The 20,346-nt window shown below is 31.5% G+C and overlaps 1 protein-coding gene across 2 annotated transcripts; it reads right to left on the bottom strand.

Moving 5' to 3' along the window:
- Positions 1–2,584: 2,584 nt before the first annotated feature.
- Positions 2,585–13,930, bottom strand: LOC134721998 ((Lyso)-N-acylphosphatidylethanolamine lipase-like). 2 transcript variants are annotated; one of them, XM_063585401.1, is made up of 6 exons: positions 13,850–13,930; positions 12,138–12,226; positions 10,854–11,378; positions 9,832–9,943; positions 5,518–5,704; positions 2,585–5,038 (listed from the first exon to the last, which is right to left on the bottom strand). In XM_063585401.1, the coding sequence occupies exons 1-6, from the start codon at positions 13,885–13,887 to the stop codon at positions 4,847–4,849; spliced, it is 1,143 nt and encodes a 380-aa protein (XP_063441471.1). In that variant the 5' UTR covers positions 13,888–13,930; the 3' UTR covers positions 2,585–4,846. The 2 variants fall into 2 exon arrangements, with proteins under 2 accessions (XP_063441471.1, XP_063441470.1); XM_063585400.1 differs by lacking the exon at positions 13,850–13,930 and adding an exon at positions 13,448–13,651.
- Positions 13,931–20,346: the final 6,416 nt, after the last annotated feature.

Below are 20,346 nucleotides of genomic sequence, written 5' to 3'. Positions count from 1 at the left end.
CTGCATGGAAACTAAGATTGCAAATTATCAGTTTATAAATATGTTATTCATATTATTATAAGTTTTCTCTGCATTATTTAATTTATTTAATTGTTCTCTGTATTCTGTCATATTTTTGTCATATATGTATATACCTTGTATGATGCTAAAGCAATGTTGTTGCTAATGCAATAAAGATTCATTCATGCATTACTAGCTCCTCAATTTAGAAGTATTAAAATGCTTTAATTTATTCGATCTTCAAGGCATTCGCACATTGTCAATATGATTAAACACCATAATATCATGTCAAGCGGAAGATATTACAGTCGGCATTTTCCTAAAAATTATTGATGCGGGAAAATCGCTATGGTCAGTAGTTATCAAAGGCACCAGACTTATAATTAAAACTCTATACGCGCGTTTCGTCTACACAAGACTTATCAGTGACGCTCACATCAAAATAGAGATAAAGCTAAACAAGTACAAAGTTGAAGAGAATTGCGGACCCCACATTCCCAAAAAGTTATGCCAAATACGACTAAGGTAATGTCTGGAATAAGAACATCCTTAGTTTTTCGAATAATTCATAATTTTGTAAACAGCAAATAAAAATGACCATATAATTGATATTCATGTCAACACCGAAATGCTGACTACTGGGCTGGTGATACCATCGGGGACGAAACGTCCACCAGCAGTGGCATAGAGATCCTAAGCTTTGTATCACTTTTGTCATATGTTTATCCTGTTATATAGTAGCTTTTAAATTCAGACAAAACGCTTCAATAACATAACATGATGGAACTGATGATTTTGAGAGATAATGAGGTTTGTACCTTAACCAGACATCCAAATTCGCCTCTGTAGTTCAGGAAAAAAATATCAAAAAATAAAGACATGTGTTATTATAGAGATGGCATTAAAATGAGCTTTGAATGTATTTGTAGATGTAGACTATTCTATAAAACATTTCTTATTGAATTTAAGATTCAAACTTTGCAACCACACCACCTGGACCTAGTAGGATGCGGTATGCTGAGACCATTATATCCACCAAAGACAGACCAAAGGACATGGATATGAACAATTACGTACACAGGTCAACATACAACCTTCACCCATGCATTGGAAACGAATTTTTATTAGTACAATATAAATGTAGTCAAGGTGCTTGAAAGCACTGACGTAAAATATTGACTTAATTTATCAGTGGGAAGTATATAATTAAATAGTGCATTGTCAATAAAGCATTATATCTGGACAATGGGAGATAACTCCAATTTTTGATGATTGACAATGACATAATTTATATTTTAAGAACATATATTAGATTCCTACACTCTGCAAAAGTTATGAAATTTTCTTGAAAGGTGTAACATCGTTTAGTGACTTGAATATCTTAGCAGATGTTTACATTGATAAATTTCTGTAAATGTTCATGGATAGGATGAATAGAATGTTATGATCAATGCTCTACATTTTGTGTACTAAAAAGGTTGTGATAAGCCTTGTAAGATTTAGATATCAAGTCAGAAGCATAAGGTTTTGATTGCATTTTATGCAATCTTTACCCCAAAAATAGCTTTCAATCACTTTAAACACTTGCTTTAATACAGTATAATTAGAGACATGTATTATATGTCTCTGGTATAATACATCATTGATTTGTTTTTTTCCTTTTTGCATTTTTGCTGTCTACTACACCTCTATTATAGATGCAAGTGGTTTTCTGAACTGCTAAAAAATATCGTTTTAAGCACTTTCGATCTTTCTGATACAATCAATTTTAATTTGTTTTATGTAGAAGACAAACTTAAAGTTTGTTTCTGTGTGTATTGCATTGTCGTTTGTTGGTGATTTTTTTTTGCACTTCAGTGTTTCTGTTGTTTCGTTGTTTTCCTCTTATAGCTTATGTGTTTTCCTCAGTTTTATTTTTTTCTCAATCAATTTATGACTTTCAAACAGCGTTATACTACTGTCGCATTTTATATCAAATAAAAGTTGATCCTGAGAAATTCACACATATTTATTGTGTGTACAAATCTATAAACCATAATTTGAGGTATTATAAATGAAATAAACACGATATTTTTTTAAAAGATGGTCAAACATATTTACAAAATAAAAATGTTTGACTTAATACCCAATTTACCCTTTTAAAAAACAGTGACCATAATGTTTACCATCTATTTATTTTCTGCAATATACTTATATTTCCTATTTTTCCTAAACAAATTAAGACAAGATTTATAAGGGTCTTTTATGTTGAAACTTAAAAAAAACAATTAAATCAAACATAGAGTATAGAAAATAGTTCTAATACTGTAGACTTACTCATGTTTGCAGATATTTATAAATCACTCACTGTTTAACAAATTGTTGGTTTACAGTAGAGTATTTACATAAACCAAGGATTTGTATAGTGGATTTTCACTATACAAATCCTTGCATTAACTGAATCTTTAGTATGTTATCTAAATGCTGTTAATGTTAGTCCAACCAACTTTAATAGACTTATTGGAAAGTTTTTCATTTTAATAATTGGGCCTTTTAAAAAGGGTGTATTGATAATTTATTGAAATAATAAATAATAAATTATATCTTCAACATTTTTATTCATCATAAAATATCTTTGTCATCATGGTCATGGTGGAAATATCAATGAATGAATCACAGATGAATATATTAACAAAATACATGACAAAATGCATAAATAATACTCCAAATTGACAAGTTCAACAACACTTCAAATGGTCTGCAATTTTATTTGCTATGGTCTACATTTTTGCTTGCAAGGCAGGCTTCATCAGGACAATTTTTAAAATGCATAAATGTTTATAAAATGTTTAAAAATTACATGACAATTACTATTAAATCAAATTGTATTAAGAAAGAATCTTATCAGTCTTTGGTTCATTTACTACTACGATGATTGAAAAGCGGCATTTTTGCTAAAGCTTCTTCTATTGGGTCTTGGGCCAGGGGAGAGGATTCTAAAATAAGGAGAATGAACTATGCCAGTTTTCAGTAGAATACAATATATTCTAAAATGTGAAGTCAATTAAATGATTTTAAGTCTATTGACAAGCAATGCATCAGAACAATATAGGAATACATGTATATCTTTCCTGAATTGTTCCATTTTAAGAGGTCATATACTAATTATTCAATATACATGTACATGTATGACCAATACACCTACATTTTCTTAGTGACATCTATCTAAAATGCTAGAACGCATGATAAAGTATCTTCCTAATGATAGGTACTTTAATGATGAATATCTCCATAAAATAACACAAAAATAACAATATGCTCGTAAATAAAGCAATGTATCATATTACAATAATAATAGAAATAGCAGTTTTTATTCAGTGAACTTGGTTTTATATTACTCAATTGTGAAGTGCAAATATATACATGCATTTGATGACAATGGATTTAGTATTTTTCGTGGGATTACAAATCTTGTGAATTTTATGGATTAAGGTTTACAATTAATTTAAGTGTTAAAGGAAAGCTGAATTTCCTGTAGGCTTTAGGTTGTATGGAGAATTTGTTACAACCAGGAAATACAGTGCAAATATCCATGAAAATACAGGTTTTCCTTAATCCACAAATTTGGTGGCAACAAAAATAAAAGTATCCACAATTTATAAAATCTATTACTTTATACTTTTACAAACCAAAGAATAAAAAAAATGTGTACTCACTTTACAAATCACAATTTTCAGCAATATATCAATATAAGTAAATAAAGAGGCAGAAATGGGTAAAACACATATTCTGTAGTGCATGAGATGATGATGATGATGATGATGATGAAAATGGTTAATGATATCACATACAGTATTGAATGGTGAACACTATTTTTATATAGTAAAAAATAAATAATATCTACAATCTGTCAAATAATTGTCAGATACACATCACAAAACAAATCTCTGCCCCCTGGTTAAAATACTTCTTTGCATGTGAAGTGAGGGGAAGTGGATCATTACCCTTGGCTAGCGAAGATGGTTAAAATTGGGCTTGGATGGATGTGAAAATCAATTATTAAAGAGTTGATAAACCAAACTAAGCTCTTTATTACAGTTACACCTACTACACAACTACATTTACATCCCTCCCTTACAGAAGGGTTTAAACTAGGTATCTCATCAAGCAAAATGTCAGAAATATGAACCCGAGTGGATGCGCCACTGAGCAGTAATGATCTCATTCTGATCAGCTAAGATGAGTTTTAATTCAATCTTTAATATTTATCTCTTTTTTTCCACTGAAAACAACAGACTTTAAGACTAATTAAAAGCAAAAAATAAAAAAAAAATTCATCTTCATATTTGAGTTGAGCCAGTATAGATTCTGTATGAAAATATTCATTGAAATGTCAAAATCAATATAAATGTTATTAATACATTGGTTGCAATTAATTACATTGATTTCCCAGTTATATAAAAATTGTCAATTTAACATGCAACAAAAGGCGTTGTCAAGACGTCAGTTAAGTCGATCAAAACAAATTACTAATGCATTTTTTACATCAATTTAATGAAAATTTGTAAATGTAATAAAAAGATTAACCCATCAAAGAACTCAAATATAAAAAAATATTCAACTCTTGTTGGATCAACACTGATGATTAACTCATGCACAAATAAGTGAATTATTGTGTTCTTTGCTCACTCGTTGAATATTTTTCTCTATTTGAATTCTAAGATTAGTTATTCTATAAATACTAACAACTTTTAAAGTCCTGAGTGTAGTATAATAATTACCATAGACATCAATAACTGTAACTCTAATTTTGCATTGTTGTGCATGTTTCAATCTAAATAAATTAAATATTTAAAACAATTTATCATCATAACTGACTATTAACAGCATCTAATGTAATGTCTGGGCTGGACTGTTCTTTGGTTAAGTTTATTGAAGTACGACTTGTACGAATAGGAGGTACATCGTCTTTATCAGCAGCATCACAGATTCTTTGGACTAGGAAGTTAAAAGGTTCAGGTCTGTCGGCATATACATGATGTCCAGCACCTCGTACAACCTGAAATCAAACAGTTGATAAGTTCATCTCATATTTTTTGCAATTTATAAACTTTACAGTGTTTTTCAAAAATATTTTCAATTCAAATTCCCATCCTCCACCAAAAAAAATTAATCACACAGAGTTTTACAAATGAATATGTCTAATAAGTACTAATAAACATGTTAATAAGTGTAATTCATTAGTTTATCTATATAATAAAAATTTCACGAAACTGACAAAATGCTCGCATGACAAAAATTCAATTGCAGCATTTTTACTTTACACGATATGAAGCATTAATCTATTTCAATTGTTCATTTGCTTAAGAAAATCATATAATGTGTATGATCTCAAATTTCTCACTAGGATATATTTGAAGGGTGTTTTGGAATCGTCACTTCTTTAAGTGGTGAGTGTAATCTGATTCCGCTGAGTGCATAGTACATTTATTCATATAGTTCTTATCTCAAGTCAGGTAACTACATCTACAAATTTACCTGTACATCTACATAACTCTCATGGCGTAAGTATTTAGCATGAAATCCAGTATTACTGTCTACCCATGACCTTGAACCATAAATGAAGGTTACTGGTAAATCATCTTTGATATCTCCTATTCTGTGCATCATTGGTCTCTTTGCCCAACCAAATGAAGTGTTCATGGTTTTGAATGCAGACTCACCACTGTAAAAAAAAAAAAATGTATTATATACATGTATTTAAACAAACTCAGTGCTGAATATGAAGGCATCATAGTTATATAGTTGTTGTTGTTTTTTTCTTTAGGGATGGATATCTAGTATAGAATTAAACTTTTTCAGAGCATCATTCAACAATTTTCTTCATAAGGGGATTGAATTAAATATTGTCTGAATGTATGTAACATGAAGCCCCATTCTTGAAAAAAAATCCTTTCACACAGAGGCATTTAATGTTTACATTGTTTGCCACATAATTTTGAAGTGTGAACAATTAGTTTTTGTCATTTGAATTGTTTAGCATTGTCATTTCTGGGCCTTTTATAGCTGACAAGCGGTATGGGCTTTGTTCAGTTGTTAATCTTGTGTCATTTTGGTCGGGGTCAGACCCATAATCCGACAGTCCTATAAACCGACAGACCAATAGTCCGACAGTCCTTTAATCCGACAGCCCGATAGTCCGACTCACAGTCAATTGTCTCTGAAAAACATGCCTATAAAGACATGGAACGATTGTAATTTATTTTTTTTACACAAAAAAATCATGTGTCAAATCGATCAGTAAGATGTCTTCGTACCTGTAAACTGACCTGTATCCTGTGGGTATGGACTGAGAAAAAAAAATAACCTGGGAATTCTGAAAATGACACGATACCACTAGATTCAAAGCCTTCAGACTGATTTCATAAATGATTGCAATGTCGGTAAATTTGTAATACTCCTTGGACAAGGAGTTCAACTACCTAGGTAATCTCAAATTACCTGATCCCTTTTTAGTGCATGGCTTCACTTGACAGCTTTGGTGTCAAACACACACACTGTTCATTAACAGTCATTACCTATGCTTCATGTCGTTAATAATTGTGTCTTTTACATTTTTCAAAAAAATATTAATTTGAGTCATTTCACCTTTACCTTATGTTTTTTTTTTATTTTAAAAAGACTAAATCTAGAAAAAAATGAATGCAAAAACATATCAGAACATGAATGTGTCCCAAGTACACGGATGCCCCATCCGCACTATCATTTTCTATGTTCAGTGGACCTTGAAAATAGGGTAAAATAGGCTAATTTAGCATTAAATTTATGAATATCCTAATAGGCTATCATAAAGAACATGTTTCCTAAGTTTCGAGTTGATTGGGTTCTATCTTCATCAAAAACTACCTTGACTAAACTTTTAACCAACACTTTAACTTGAAGCGGGACGGACGAATGGACGGTACAACGACCAGACGCACAGACCAGAAAACATAAAACCATATATGGGGCATAATAATACTTTCACTCATGATTTTTATACCTTAGAACAATCAGAGACATATAAAAAAATGTATTATATGTCTCTGGAACAATTAACAAATAAAAATATTTGAAAATGACTTTTTTCATCTGTAATACATCCTTTACTTATTTAGCTTTATTTCTTTTTATTATATTCTAATATCATACTACATAGAAAGTCAAGGTCGGTAAAAACTTCTACTTGTTGAACATTGGAAACGGACCGTGTATGGACTGTATAGCCAGACAAGGTTGATTAGAACTTCAAACATAAGTAAAAGCATTTTACCAACCGTGCATGATTTGTATAGGCAGTCTAGATCGTCAAAACATCCGTCAGAGACATATAATATCCTTCAATATTATTAGTTACATGGTGTGTTAATGACCTAATACTATATATATGGGATGAGAGCAAAGATTCCGCGCTTCATACAAAATGTACTTCGGTAAACGCTTTTACAACCAAATGAAGTTACAAAAATGTATTTAATTTATATAGGACGATATCCATATCCTTTGCAGCAAATGATCAAGCCCCCTACTCTCAGCAGAAGAGCTTCGTGTCAGACCATCCGACTGTCGGATTATTGGACTGTCAGAATATCGGACCGTCGGACTATCGGACTGTCGGACTACTGGACTGTCGGAATTTAGGGTTGTTGGATTATAGCTACGCTCCCTTTTGGTCTCTTGTGGAGAGTTGTATCATTGGCAATCATGCCACATCTTCTTTTTTATATTAAGAACATATTATCAATAAACTGCTTGACACATGAATGAACAGGATAGAACAAATGTTCAACTCACTGCACTAAAGTTGTGTGTATATGAACTGTCAAACTCAGCACAGAAGGTGACTGACAAATTGGTATCTAGCTAGTGGCTAGGGATTCAAAAGCATTTGGTATAATCTTTATTCTAAAAATGAAAATTTGTATACTTCTATGATCATGATGATATGCTTCCTTTAAATTTCAATTATTGATGATAATTATGTATTCTGAAAACCATAATCTAACTCCTTTCTTCGGAAAAACCATGGCAACTTAGAACCACTACTAATAATACAAGTTTGATATGGGTTTATTCTTAATTTCAATTTATATCTATAGCATATATAAAGTATTATATCTATAGTATATATAAAGTATGTATGTTTGTTTTGCTCATTATTGATGGTCTTACAGTGACCTACAGTTGTGAACTTCTATTATTGGTGGAGAATTGTCTCATTTGAGTCATGGCAATCATACCACATTTTCTCTTTTCATATTTTATCACCACCTTTGACTGCATGTGTAACTTTTTCCTTCTGGCTGGGTTTGTACATGTTGTAATGGTCAATATTTAGTTTTCTATGATGTTATATGTAGACTATTGTTTTCATCAAATAAATTTTTCAAGATACCCATAATATGACGTAAAAGAAAATTGCAATTTTTAATTTTACAGACCAAGAGACACAACTTCTGCCTAGCTTGGAGAGGCTAAAATAAATCCAGATAAATATTAACATTTTATTCTGATATGGAATGTATGGAGTGGCATTTATTATATTTGGTAACTACTCTATGATTTTGACAAAGCTGCCCTTCATAATTTACCAGAGATTTTAGAAAAAAAATATATTTCTTTTCATTTTCTTTTATTTCAATCATTTCTTGGCAAAGTAATACACAAGATTGAGATGTGTACGCCTTCTGACAATGATTTCAAGAGTAGTTTAGACATGTTAGAGTAGATCACTTACTATGGATTTATTATTTTTTAGAAGATACCAATTTTTGATTTTCGTGGATTTTGTTGGTGCAGATGAACCATGAAATCTAATTCTCAATTTAATTAAAATACAAATTTCCAATAGGCATGATAGGTTTGTATGCAGACTTTTGAAAAAATAAAAAAATGAAACAATAACTGTATATGTTTTCTTAATCCACGAAATAATTGGTTAGTATGCACATGATGCAGACTTTTGTAAAAAAAATTATCAATGAAACTATAATTTTCCTTAATCCACGGAATTAGTACCCAAATGAATCCACCTAATCCTTAAGCTCATTAATGTTTGACTTCAGTTACTCGTTTAGAAAACATTTAAATACTTTTTTCGTGATCTGTGTATTGTTTATAATCTGTTATGGTGATCACAGGATCAAAGATAATCTTAGGTAAACACTCCTTGATAAAGATCATCATAAATCAATATATATAGTGGTCAATGACAGGGAATTTAATTATAGCCTATAATTTATAGGTGTATTGTCAGATAAACTTGCAATACATTTAAATTCCTCAGGTCATATTTTGATATACAAGTATATTTGTATGAGATAACTTACATAATTTAAATGCTTTCGTTAACCTTTGGACTTGGAATTTGGTTTCAGACAATAGAAATTTCAACTCAATCATTTTTACTACTTATCAAGAGTTAAATATTTTTTATGGACAAATCATTGAAACCGGGGGGTAAATTTGACTCATAATTATGGCATAATTACATGATCAGTTCATAAATATTGCAAATTAATATTTTGTTGTACATTGCACTTGATCAGTGTGTAGCAGAATATAGTCGATCTCTTAGACAGTGTTATTAGATGTGTCAATACACGATGTGTCAATACATGATGTGTCACTGCAGTTATACTTTAAATATTGCTTTTATAGACCATTCATCTTTTGTGTATTTACCTTATACTTTGCTCTTATACTAATAATTTGTGTGTAATTATGTTGTAATGTTTGCTTATATTCATTAATTGTATGTTCATTGAATCTCATTTATGAGGAATTAAAGATATGAATGAATGAATAGTATACCTTGGGGTCTGTGCATTACAATGGTAGATGTAATCAAAGATAGTATCATCCTCTTCTGATTCACCAAACTTTCTTTGTAAGTCAGGTCGAAATTTCTTTACCAGTACTGGTCCTGCAACATTCAATTGGTTTTTTTAAAGAAAATTCTTAAATTAGATCAACATTTTTACTTGAAATAATGAATTGTACAGATCAATTAATATAACATACTATTAGATCTCTATCTCACTGATATGAATAAAAGGAAACCTGTAATATACTTGAATGAGCCATATAAGTATTTATAATGCATTATTGAAATGTAATATTTTTGACATTTGAGTTGACAATGATTGTTTAAGGTATCATTTATTTGCATCTAGTACTACACGGATGCTCAGCTGCAACTGTGTGCTGCATTGGTTCTTTGCTTCTCATCCAGGTGACAAGAAAGGCATCACAGGGTTTACCCCTTTTTTTCTAACTTGAGCATTTTGTCCGTGATGCTACTTTCTATCATTTCTATCACTGCACTGCTATATATATGTATATTAAATATTAGTATGTCTTTCCTGGCAATACACATAAAAAACTACGAGAAATAATTAATGTGACAGAATTTCATTGTGTTGTTACAAATAAATAGAATTGTGTGGGCTTTGTATGAGATCATGTCATCTCAGTTCTGCAGAAAGTCCTGCCAGACTCTATCACCATGTGCTCATTTTGAATTTCTACCTTGACCTTCAAACCTGTACTCCTGTATTTAATCTGTATACCACATTTAAATTGTTTATTTTTTACCAATAAGAACTTTCTATCATATATTTAATATGTTATAAAGGGTAAAAAAACAAAAACTTAAAAAAGTATAAACCAGGTTAGCCTACATGTACATTGTGTACATGACATGAGGACTTCACATCCTTTTTATTTACAAACAAAAAATTTAGAAGAATTTTTAAAAGTTTCTTAATACATATTCTAATTTTTTTTTATCAAAATAATTAATGCCTTTTCTACATGAACAGCTGTATACTAACCCCAAGGACCAGCAACTCTAAGAGCTGCAAGTGGATTAAACGGAGAAATGACAGCACCAATAACTCTTATCCATGTAGGAATCCGATTTGCAGAGTCCGGTGGTTTGTCTGGGAATCCCCATGGATCTGCTAGCACTAAATGTTTGACTCTTTCTGGATATTTCAAGGCATAAGAGGAAGACACATAAGCTCCAAGGCTATGCCCAAGTAACACAAATTTATCAAGTTTCATTTGTTTTCTCCATTCTTCTAATGATTCCACAAATTCATCCTCAGCCTGTTCTGGTGTGTAACTGAATGTTGGTCTAGAACTCCTACCAAATCCAAGTAAGTCAAATGCATATAAAGGTCTATTGTTGGCAAGTTCATCTATATTACGGGACCATAATCCTATCCCTCCCCCCATACCATGGACCATCACTAATGGCATATTTTTATGGTCTTTATTTACTGTCATGGTCCATAATCTATGTTGTTTTGAAGGAAGATACACATACTTTGTATCAAATGCCAATTTTATGAATTCTGAAATATAATAAATCAGATACATGTTGTATGATGAACTATTGTGTAATTCAAGTAGAAAATATTCAAATGTGTTAGTTAGCATTACAACAAACTTTATGATTTCATACAAGTTTATGAAAATGAAGGAAAGTAGATCCTGAAAATGCATTCTATAATACAATAATACATGTACATGTATTTGTAATTTCTTTAACAAATCGATATCTTGTTAAAAAACTAAGGAAAAAGTAATACACCATTAATATTGTAGTTTCTAAATAAAAAGTATGATCTGCATAGTACATGTGGAATATTCTTGAGCTGTATTTCAAAAATGTATGAATGGAAGCTATAATATTTTTACTGATGAGGTAAATGTTAGGATTGACGATATATCTATACTAAAGGTTCAGTTGCAAGTATTACACACATGTCCTGGACAAATATATCATGAATATATTAATAATACATGTATAATTTAGTATGGTGTTCATTATCACTGAACTAGTATATATATATTTCTTTAGAGGCCAGCTGAAGGACGCCTATATTCAATTCATGTTTCATTTGGTCTCTTATTGAGAGTTGTCTCATTGGCAATGATACCACATCTTCTTTTTTTTTTGGTATATATGTACAGTTTCATGACTTTGAGAACATTTTGAATCGATTTTATTTGAGATCTTCCAATCTGATCAGTTGTCATGGTTGTCTATATTACATGTACAAGATGCATTAATAACTTATAAATACTTATAACTTTTATTTAGTACATACTGTTGAGGAGTTGGGTTTCTGCTTGTGCTAAATGCATCATTGATGACGGAACCCAAGTAATCCAAGTACTTGGGGACATCCAGCTAAATCTGAAACAATAAAATGATATATTCATTAAATTAATTAGCACTTTTCGACTAAAAAGTGTTACCGTGCATACATCTCACTGCAATGAAGACCCATCGGTGGCCTTCAGCTGTTATCTTCTATTTGGTCAGGTTGTTGTCTCTTTGACACATTTCCCAGTTACATTCTTAATTTTATTTGTACATACAAATGTAAATGATAACTGTACATGACATTTATAATATATATATTTGATAAATTTGTTTTATGTTAAAATAAGTAACAGGGTTTGTTTTGTGTAAACCTCTTTAGTTGTCATGGTTGTTAATTGTAACAACTCAGCAAAATATTTTAGCTATTGTTTACTGTTGTAAAGCTCAAGCAAATGTTTTAATATATAAAAAAGAAGATGTGGCATGATTGCCAATGAGACAACTATCCACAAAAGACCAAAATGACACAAACATTAACAACTATAGGTCATCATACAGCCTTCAACAATGAGCTAAGCCCATACCACATAGTCAGCTATAAAAGGCCCCAATAATACAATGTAAACCAATTCATATATTTTATGTTTGTTTCACAGTTTCACAATGTACATGAACACATGATGTAATAACTGTATTTTTGTAAGAGTATATACGTTTTAGTTCCCTCAGACAGGAGGAATCAAATCAAGGCTGTTGATTGATTGATGATTATTGGTTGCTAAATGACCAGTGGCAACTATTTCAAACGTGTTCACCAAAATTCAAACTCAATCTGTATTTTGAATTAATAAGCAAGTGTTTAAGTTTCATAACATTTGGTAGAGGCAAACTAAAGTTAGAGAACAGAAAGCAACTACTAACTTTAGGACCTACACCCTGACAAACAAGGGTAAAACTTTACCTCCTCCCCTGTGGCAGGTCAGGACCAAAAAAAAGGAATTTTGATCAGACTTGAGCAGTAAGTACGGAAAATTATTATATGTCCTGAAAGTAGATCACAAACCTTGCTACAACAAATAGTCAATTTTTCTGTAGTAACAAGAACTGCTTACATGTATGTAATGATTAAATAAAATCAAATAATGGTACAATTAAGAAATCACATGTTAACACATCATTTAATGAAAGAGCATGTGCAATATCTTTCTTTTTTAAGTAATAGCTTATCTTGTATCCAAGTAAAGAAATTGTTCACTAGGTCAGTGTGACAAATCTACCTTTATTTCATTCTTTACTTATTAAAAAACTTACAGAAGTCCTGTGACATGATATGCAGCATCAAATAAAGATCTCAAAAAGTGTACCATTATACCATTGTATACTGTTATTACTGATGATAGTTGTGGACAAACATATTTTGACCCACTGGTCACTGGGTCACAGTGACGTTAATCTGGTTCCACATATTTACACTGACTTTGGTTAGTACTAGCAATATCGGTTAACCGGATATAAGTCACTTTTGTTTTGATGAGTTATTTTTAGAAAATGTTGCGTAAGATATTTACCGGTTGATTTACGTCTTTTGTGGAGCATTTGGCATATACAAAAGTCATTTAAAATAAAAATCGAGTTCATTTGTTTATTAATATCATGACTGGCTATTTGGACTGTATAATTTTAGGCCTATAAAGTATAATTTCACGTAAATACCTTTTAGAGTTGTCTGCTGTGACCACTTCCCGATCCATAACGACAATAACATTCGGTACAATGACGGTCCAATAATGATACGGTACATAGTAATTTTCACCCGGATAAGGATATCCGGATAAATGTTATATCATAATAGGCAGAATTTGTTTACTTTTGGAAATAACAAATCAGAAAATAAATAAACCAATTTACAAAGACAACACTACAACACAACAAATTAGAATAACTGAAATAAAATTAAAAAACATTTTATTTTACAGTGGGAAGGGGGCGTCGTTTTTTTCCAGGCTGCCCCAATAAAAAACAAATTAAAGAGGTAGAGAAAGAGAACAATGGTTGTGAGTGTCTTCAGGAGGTTGTTTAAATGCATGATATTTCGAATTTATCGAGCTATCCCTGTGGTCTCTTAAAACATCCAAATTGGATATAAACTTTAAAAATTCATATAGGCCTATTGATTAACGTGTACACAATCCTTTCAGTGCATTTAATTAGGTCTTTCCACCTTTCCGTGGAAAGACCTATTGAATTTGTTCTGATTATTATTATTTTTTTTTTTTTTTTTTTTCTTCCGCCTAAATTTTTTCTTGCGTAGTATTGATGTTTCAAAAGATGTCGCTTAGATATTTGGAATATGAGATCTTATAGTTTATACGCTTTAAAAATTTACAACTGCGTAACAAAATACTTTGCGTTGTAAGAGTTATCTCCCCAAACAATGTTTTTCTTGTGGCCACTACTCCTTCGCAACCGTTAAAGATTACGACAAATTTATTTTACCAAATTGCTCGTTACATCTTCAGGATCAGGATATTCATTTGAACCGAAGCTTTACGGAGTCTCCATATGAGAGTTATCCCCCCTTTTCCATTTAATTAAGTGATATGCATTTCTAAATGGTAAACCATGAGTGATAAAGACATAGGGTCTTTAGATTTGAGGTCCTTGGTCCAAAAAAATAAAAATGAGGTCAAGGTCAAAGGTCAAGGTCATATTCTAAATTTTGATTTTGGCTTATTTTCATTTATTTTCAAATACCTTATGACATATCGACAAATAATTTTTCATAAATTGTTAGTCGCGACATGTCCTTACTTGTATATTTTGGTTGAAAGGGTGCGCAGACAATAAATGGGAGTTTTTGCCCATCTTACATTTAGAGTTACGCATAAAGTGATATTACTTATAAACCAAACATATTAAAGACCTAGGGTCTTTTGATTTAAGGTCCTTGGTTTGTGAACTTGAAATTGAGGTCAAGGTCATAGGTTAATATGACGTTCTAGATTTTGACCTTTGCTTTAAATTCATATAAATACATCCTAAAACCATAGGAACTAACATTTTAAACTGATTTTTCATATTTCAATATCAAAATAGATCTTTACTAGTGGAAAGACCTACAATTGTTCTCTGAACAATTGGTTTTTAATTTTTTTTTTTTTTTCTTCCGCCTAAATTTTGTTCTTGCGTAGTATTGATGTTTCAAAAGATGTCGCTTAGATATTTGGAATATGATGTCGTATAGTTTATACGCTTTAAAAATTTACAACTGCGTAACAAAATACTTTACGTTGTAAGAGTTATCTCCCTAAACACTGTTTTTCTTGTGGCCACTACTCCTTCGCAACCTTTAAAGATAACGACAAATTTAGTTTACCAAATTGCTCATTACAACTTCAGGATTAGGATATTTATTTGGACCGAAGCTTTACGGAGACTCCATATGAGAGTTATTCCCCCTTTTCCATTTAATTAAGTGATATGCATTTCTAAATGGTAAACCATAAGTGATAAAGACAAAGGGTCTTTAGATTCGAGGTCCTTGGTCCAAAAAAATAAAAATGAGGTCAAGGTCAAAGGTCAAGGTCATATTCTAAATTTTGATTTTTTTTGATTTTTGCTTATTTTCATTTATTTTCAAATACCTTATGACATATCGACAAATAATTTTTCGTAAATTGTTAGTTGCGACATGTCCTTACTTGTATATTTTGGTTGAAAGGGTGCGCAGACAATAAATGGGAGTTTTTGCCCATCTGACATTTAGAATTACGCGTAAAGTGATATTACTAATAAACCAAACATATTTAAGACCTAGGGTCTTTTGATTTAAGGTCCTTGGTTTCTGAACTTGAAATTGAGGTCAAGGTCATAGGTTAATATGACGTTCTAGATTTTGACCTTTGCTTTAAATTCATATAAATACATCATAAAACCATAGGAACTAACATTTTAAACTGATTTTTCACATTTCAATATCAAAATAGATCTTTACTAGTGGAAAGACCTACAATTGTTCTCTGAACAATTGGTTTTTAATTAATTTTTTTTTTCTTCCGCCTAAATTTTTTTCTTGCGTAGTATTGATGATTTTAAAGATGTCGCTTAGATATTTGGAATATGATGTTGTATAGTTTATATGCTTTAAAAATTTACAACTACGTAACAAAATACTTTACGTTGTAAGAGTTATCTCCCCAAACACTCTTAATCTTGTGGCCACTACTCCTTTGCAACCGTAAAAGATTACGACACATTTATTTTACCAAATTGCTCATTATGTCTTCAGGATTAGAATATTCATTTGGACCGAAGCTATCCGGAGACTCCATATGAGAGTTATTTCCCCTTATGCATTTGATATAAGTGATATGCGTTTCTTACTGGTAAACAATCAGTGATATAGGCCTGGGGTCTTTAGATTTGAGGTCCTTGGTCCAAAAAAATGAAAATAAGGTCAAGGTCAAAGGTCAAGGTCATATTCTAAATTTTGATTTTGGCTTAATTTTCTCTAATTTTCAACAACCGTGAAAGATTTTGACAAATTCTTTTTACTTAATTGTGAGTTGCGACATGTTGTAACTTATAAATTTTGGTTGGAAGGGTGTGTACACAATAAATGAGAGTTTTTGCCCATCTTATATTTAAAATCATGCCTATAGTGATATAACTCATTAACCATACATATTACAGACCGAGGGTCTTTTTGTTTGAGGTCCTTGGTTGGTGACCTTGAAATTGAGGTCAAGGTCAAAGGTTAGAAGGACGTTCTAGATTTTGACCTTTGCTTTAAATTCATATTTATACATTATAAAGTCATTGGAACTGACATTTTAGATTGATTTTTAATATTTTGATAATAAAATAGATCTTTACTTGTGGAAAGACCTTCAATTGTTCTTTGAACAATTGGTTTTTAATTTTATATATATTTCTGATGAAAATTACATTAACAACCCTAGATATCGTGACATCTTATCTATACGTTTACCACATAGGATTGTTTATACTATAAGGCACAAACATGTTTGTCAAAGACTTCTTAACCGAGACCCGATGCACATTACCCATTGACAAGAATTTCTATCTATTGTTGTATCCCTTCCGTATCCCATTGATATATTTGACAGTCAAAAAAGTTACCAATATCAATGGTAATGATTTTGACATTTCATTTGCGCCAACAAAAATCGTTAACTTGCGCATCAAAGCATATTTCATTTGCGCCAAAAAAACCCAACACATTTCATTTGCACCAATAGTACATGTAAATAGTATACTGAGTGATAGATCTGATAGATCTTTATCCATGTTATCATGGCTTTATAATCAGGGGCGGATTTAGGCGGGGGCGTGGCGGGCGTGCGCCCCCCTAAAATTTGCAAAGTATGGGTTGTTTTCCACTTGTTTCAGTATCAGAAGAGACCATTCCTTCTTAACATGCAAAGTATATAAAACAGTCAGTTTAACCAGGGACTTTCTATACTAAAACCTGCAAGGGTCCATAATTGGATTAATAAAGTATTCTTATTCTTATTCTTATTCTTATATACTAAGTAACTTAGTAACAAAATCAACGTGTTTACTATTCAACTGACCTACGATTTATTCAAGTTCTATAAATATTATATACTTCAAAGGAAGGTGTCTGAATGAAAAATAAAAAAAATGTTTTAGCAGTTATAGTACAAAAAAATGTTACATTGTATTTTCCGTTTTTATAATCAATTTCTTTGATAATCGAAGTGCCGAATTATGTATACCGTATTACATGCATGGCCGGTATCCCCACAAAATAAAAATAACTTCGTAAATGCATCTCATTTTGATTTTAGTGGTTTATGGCGAACACAGTAAGTATAAAGTCTGGCACAACCTCCAAAAATCCAAAAAGTAAAAACATATTATGAACAGAAAATTGAAAATCACGGCGAAAAGTGGAAATTTTCGTTTGAAAAATCTAATTCTAGTATCTAGTATTGGTCTTGTCTCACTTTGCTTCCGTCGATCCGCCCGTCTATCTGTCAACTCTTTACATTTCCATCGTCCTAACCAAGTTTGTCGAGGATGGTGTTATGGAGTGTTAAAGTAGTTCTTAAGTGAACCGGTTTCATTTCACATATTTGAAACCATGTTGAATCATGGCTAAGACACATTGACGATCTGCAAACAAGGGCTTATTATTTTTGTGATGCTTGACTTTCTGTTTTTTTCTGTTTATCACAACTGCCAGCACCAATGTCTTTCAAGGATTGGTTGACATATATTTATGACCTGATATTGATAAATACATTATTTTAGAAGTGCTGGTGTCTTGAGTGTAGATGGGTTTGCATAGGAACACAGAATCAAAATAAAATGTTCACATGATCTTCAGCTTTTGTTTTTGGCTGCAGTAGCTTTATAAACTCAATCATAGATATGCAGAATGAATCTCTTACATGTAGTGCGTAAGTTATTGGTGCTATTAGGAGATTGTTGAAGATTTTTCAAGTTTGTAGGAGACCTTGGCATCATAACAGAGAGTTTTTTTTCGCGGAACAGGAACATATTGTGTTACATCTGTCCGTCCATGATACTAGTGATTGTAGATTGTTGTCGGGTTGGATTTATATGGTTTCTACTTGAAACTTTAATTTCTTGCTGACTGTACCTCACAATAGTTCGAAATACCTACAGTGCACCCCTTTAGAAGAATATTTCCAAAAAAATAACCTCAAAAATTTTGTTCGCCTCCCTCCGCTCGGCGAATATAAACTTTGCGCCCCCCCCCCTAATCTGAAATCCTGGATCCGCCCCTGATAATGATAGATATTTATCGAACAGAAACTTTTGTAAAACTGTGGCAACATAGTTTGATAGCATACTAAAACATATTCAACATTTATCTCAGATTAATGAAAACATCAAACATCAATTACTCTATGTGAGATTGTACTTTTAGCAGGTCGTAACCGTGCATGCATAGTTGACTAATATCATTCAATATTTTAGGTTTTTGATGTCTACGTCTGTTGGGATTTTTTTGCTATGCAACTTCTTAGTGCACATCTATAAAATATGTCTCGGATTTTAGTACATTATACATACTCTGAAAGTGTGGTCTTTTAAAAACCCAGACGAATTTCCAATAGGTGCATGGTTGAGAACAGAACCCTATGTCAATGTATGTTAAACCCAATAGCCTCCTCCTTTATTAATATAAAATCCCAGATTTCTAACATACATCATTTTTATATGACCATATGTTTACCAATTTACCACGATTTTAATCTCAATGTTTTACTCGGGTATTTCCTCCTCTATTCGTTTCTGCATGAAGTATGTCCATTGTGTCACCTCGAACATGACTTTTTGTGAACACACTAAAATTTGTGTTTATGATGCTGCTACATGCGACTTATATTAAAACGTCTGGTGACAACCCTGTGGAGCAAATGTAATACTGCATCTCTTAAAGAAAGTTATACATTAAGCAAACACCTTGATTCACAAGGAATTTATAGTTGGTCCACTTGATTTTACACAGGAAATGAATATTGTTATACAAAAAATAATGTCCTGTCAAAATATGCAACAAGTACACAAACTAAAGACTTTGGATTAAGAATTTTACTAGCAACTTTTATTCAGATTTACTGCGGGAAATAAACAGTTTGAACCAAAATAACAAACTTTTTTTTACAAAAATGTTAAAGTCAAATAAGACCAAGAATTTTATCTAAGATACCCAAATTTTGAAACTAGACGTTTACTTACAAAAAATAGAGTTAGTGACCATAATTTCCTCATTGAGAAAGGCAGATATTTAAATATACCTCGAGACAATAGAACCTGTCCAACTTGTAAAACCTTATACACTTTCTCCTCTACTGTCAAATAAATAATGTTTTACGTATTAAACTTTCAATGACATGGCAATAGATAATCCTATGTTTCCAAATCTATCTCAGTGATACTGAAAAACTAGTAGTCCTACTAAATCCTTCAAATATAAACCAAGTAAAAAAAACAGGAACCTTTATAAAACAGTCTTTAGAGCTGATGACAGGGGACTCTTAGGTAATTTTAATCAAGTGTATATATATACAACTTGTCTAAACTTAAAAAAGGGGGGTCAGTCATTTTCAAGTTTTTATCCGCCACTGCACTTCCTGTTTGTCATACACAGCAGGTCAATTGGACAGTCCGGGAATCATTTTACGCAAGAT

The sequence above is a fragment of the Mytilus trossulus genome, chromosome 6 (assembly GCF_036588685.1).
Source record: "Mytilus trossulus isolate FHL-02 chromosome 6, PNRI_Mtr1.1.1.hap1, whole genome shotgun sequence".
In the NCBI taxonomy this organism is placed as follows: Eukaryota; Metazoa; Mollusca; class Bivalvia; order Mytilida; family Mytilidae; genus Mytilus; species Mytilus trossulus.
Note: the sequence above shows the minus strand (reverse complement) of the source record. Positions and strands in the feature narration are given on the sequence as shown.

What these genes read in the sequence shown, in the direction of transcription:
- LOC134721998 (XM_063585400.1), bottom strand. Translation starts at nt 13,503, where the DNA reads ATGGTACACTTTTTGAGATCTTTATTTGATGCTGCATATCATGTCACA. An exon ending in TGTAATGCACAGACCCCAAG is followed by an intron (nt 5,705 to 9,831) that starts GTATACTATTCA and finishes TTTTTTTTACAG; the next exon opens with TGGTGAGTCTGCATTCAAAA. An exon ending in AGAGTTATGTAGATGTACAG is followed by an intron (nt 5,039 to 5,517) that starts GTAAATTTGTAG and finishes GTTTGATTTCAG; the next exon opens with GTTGTACGAGGTGCTGGACA.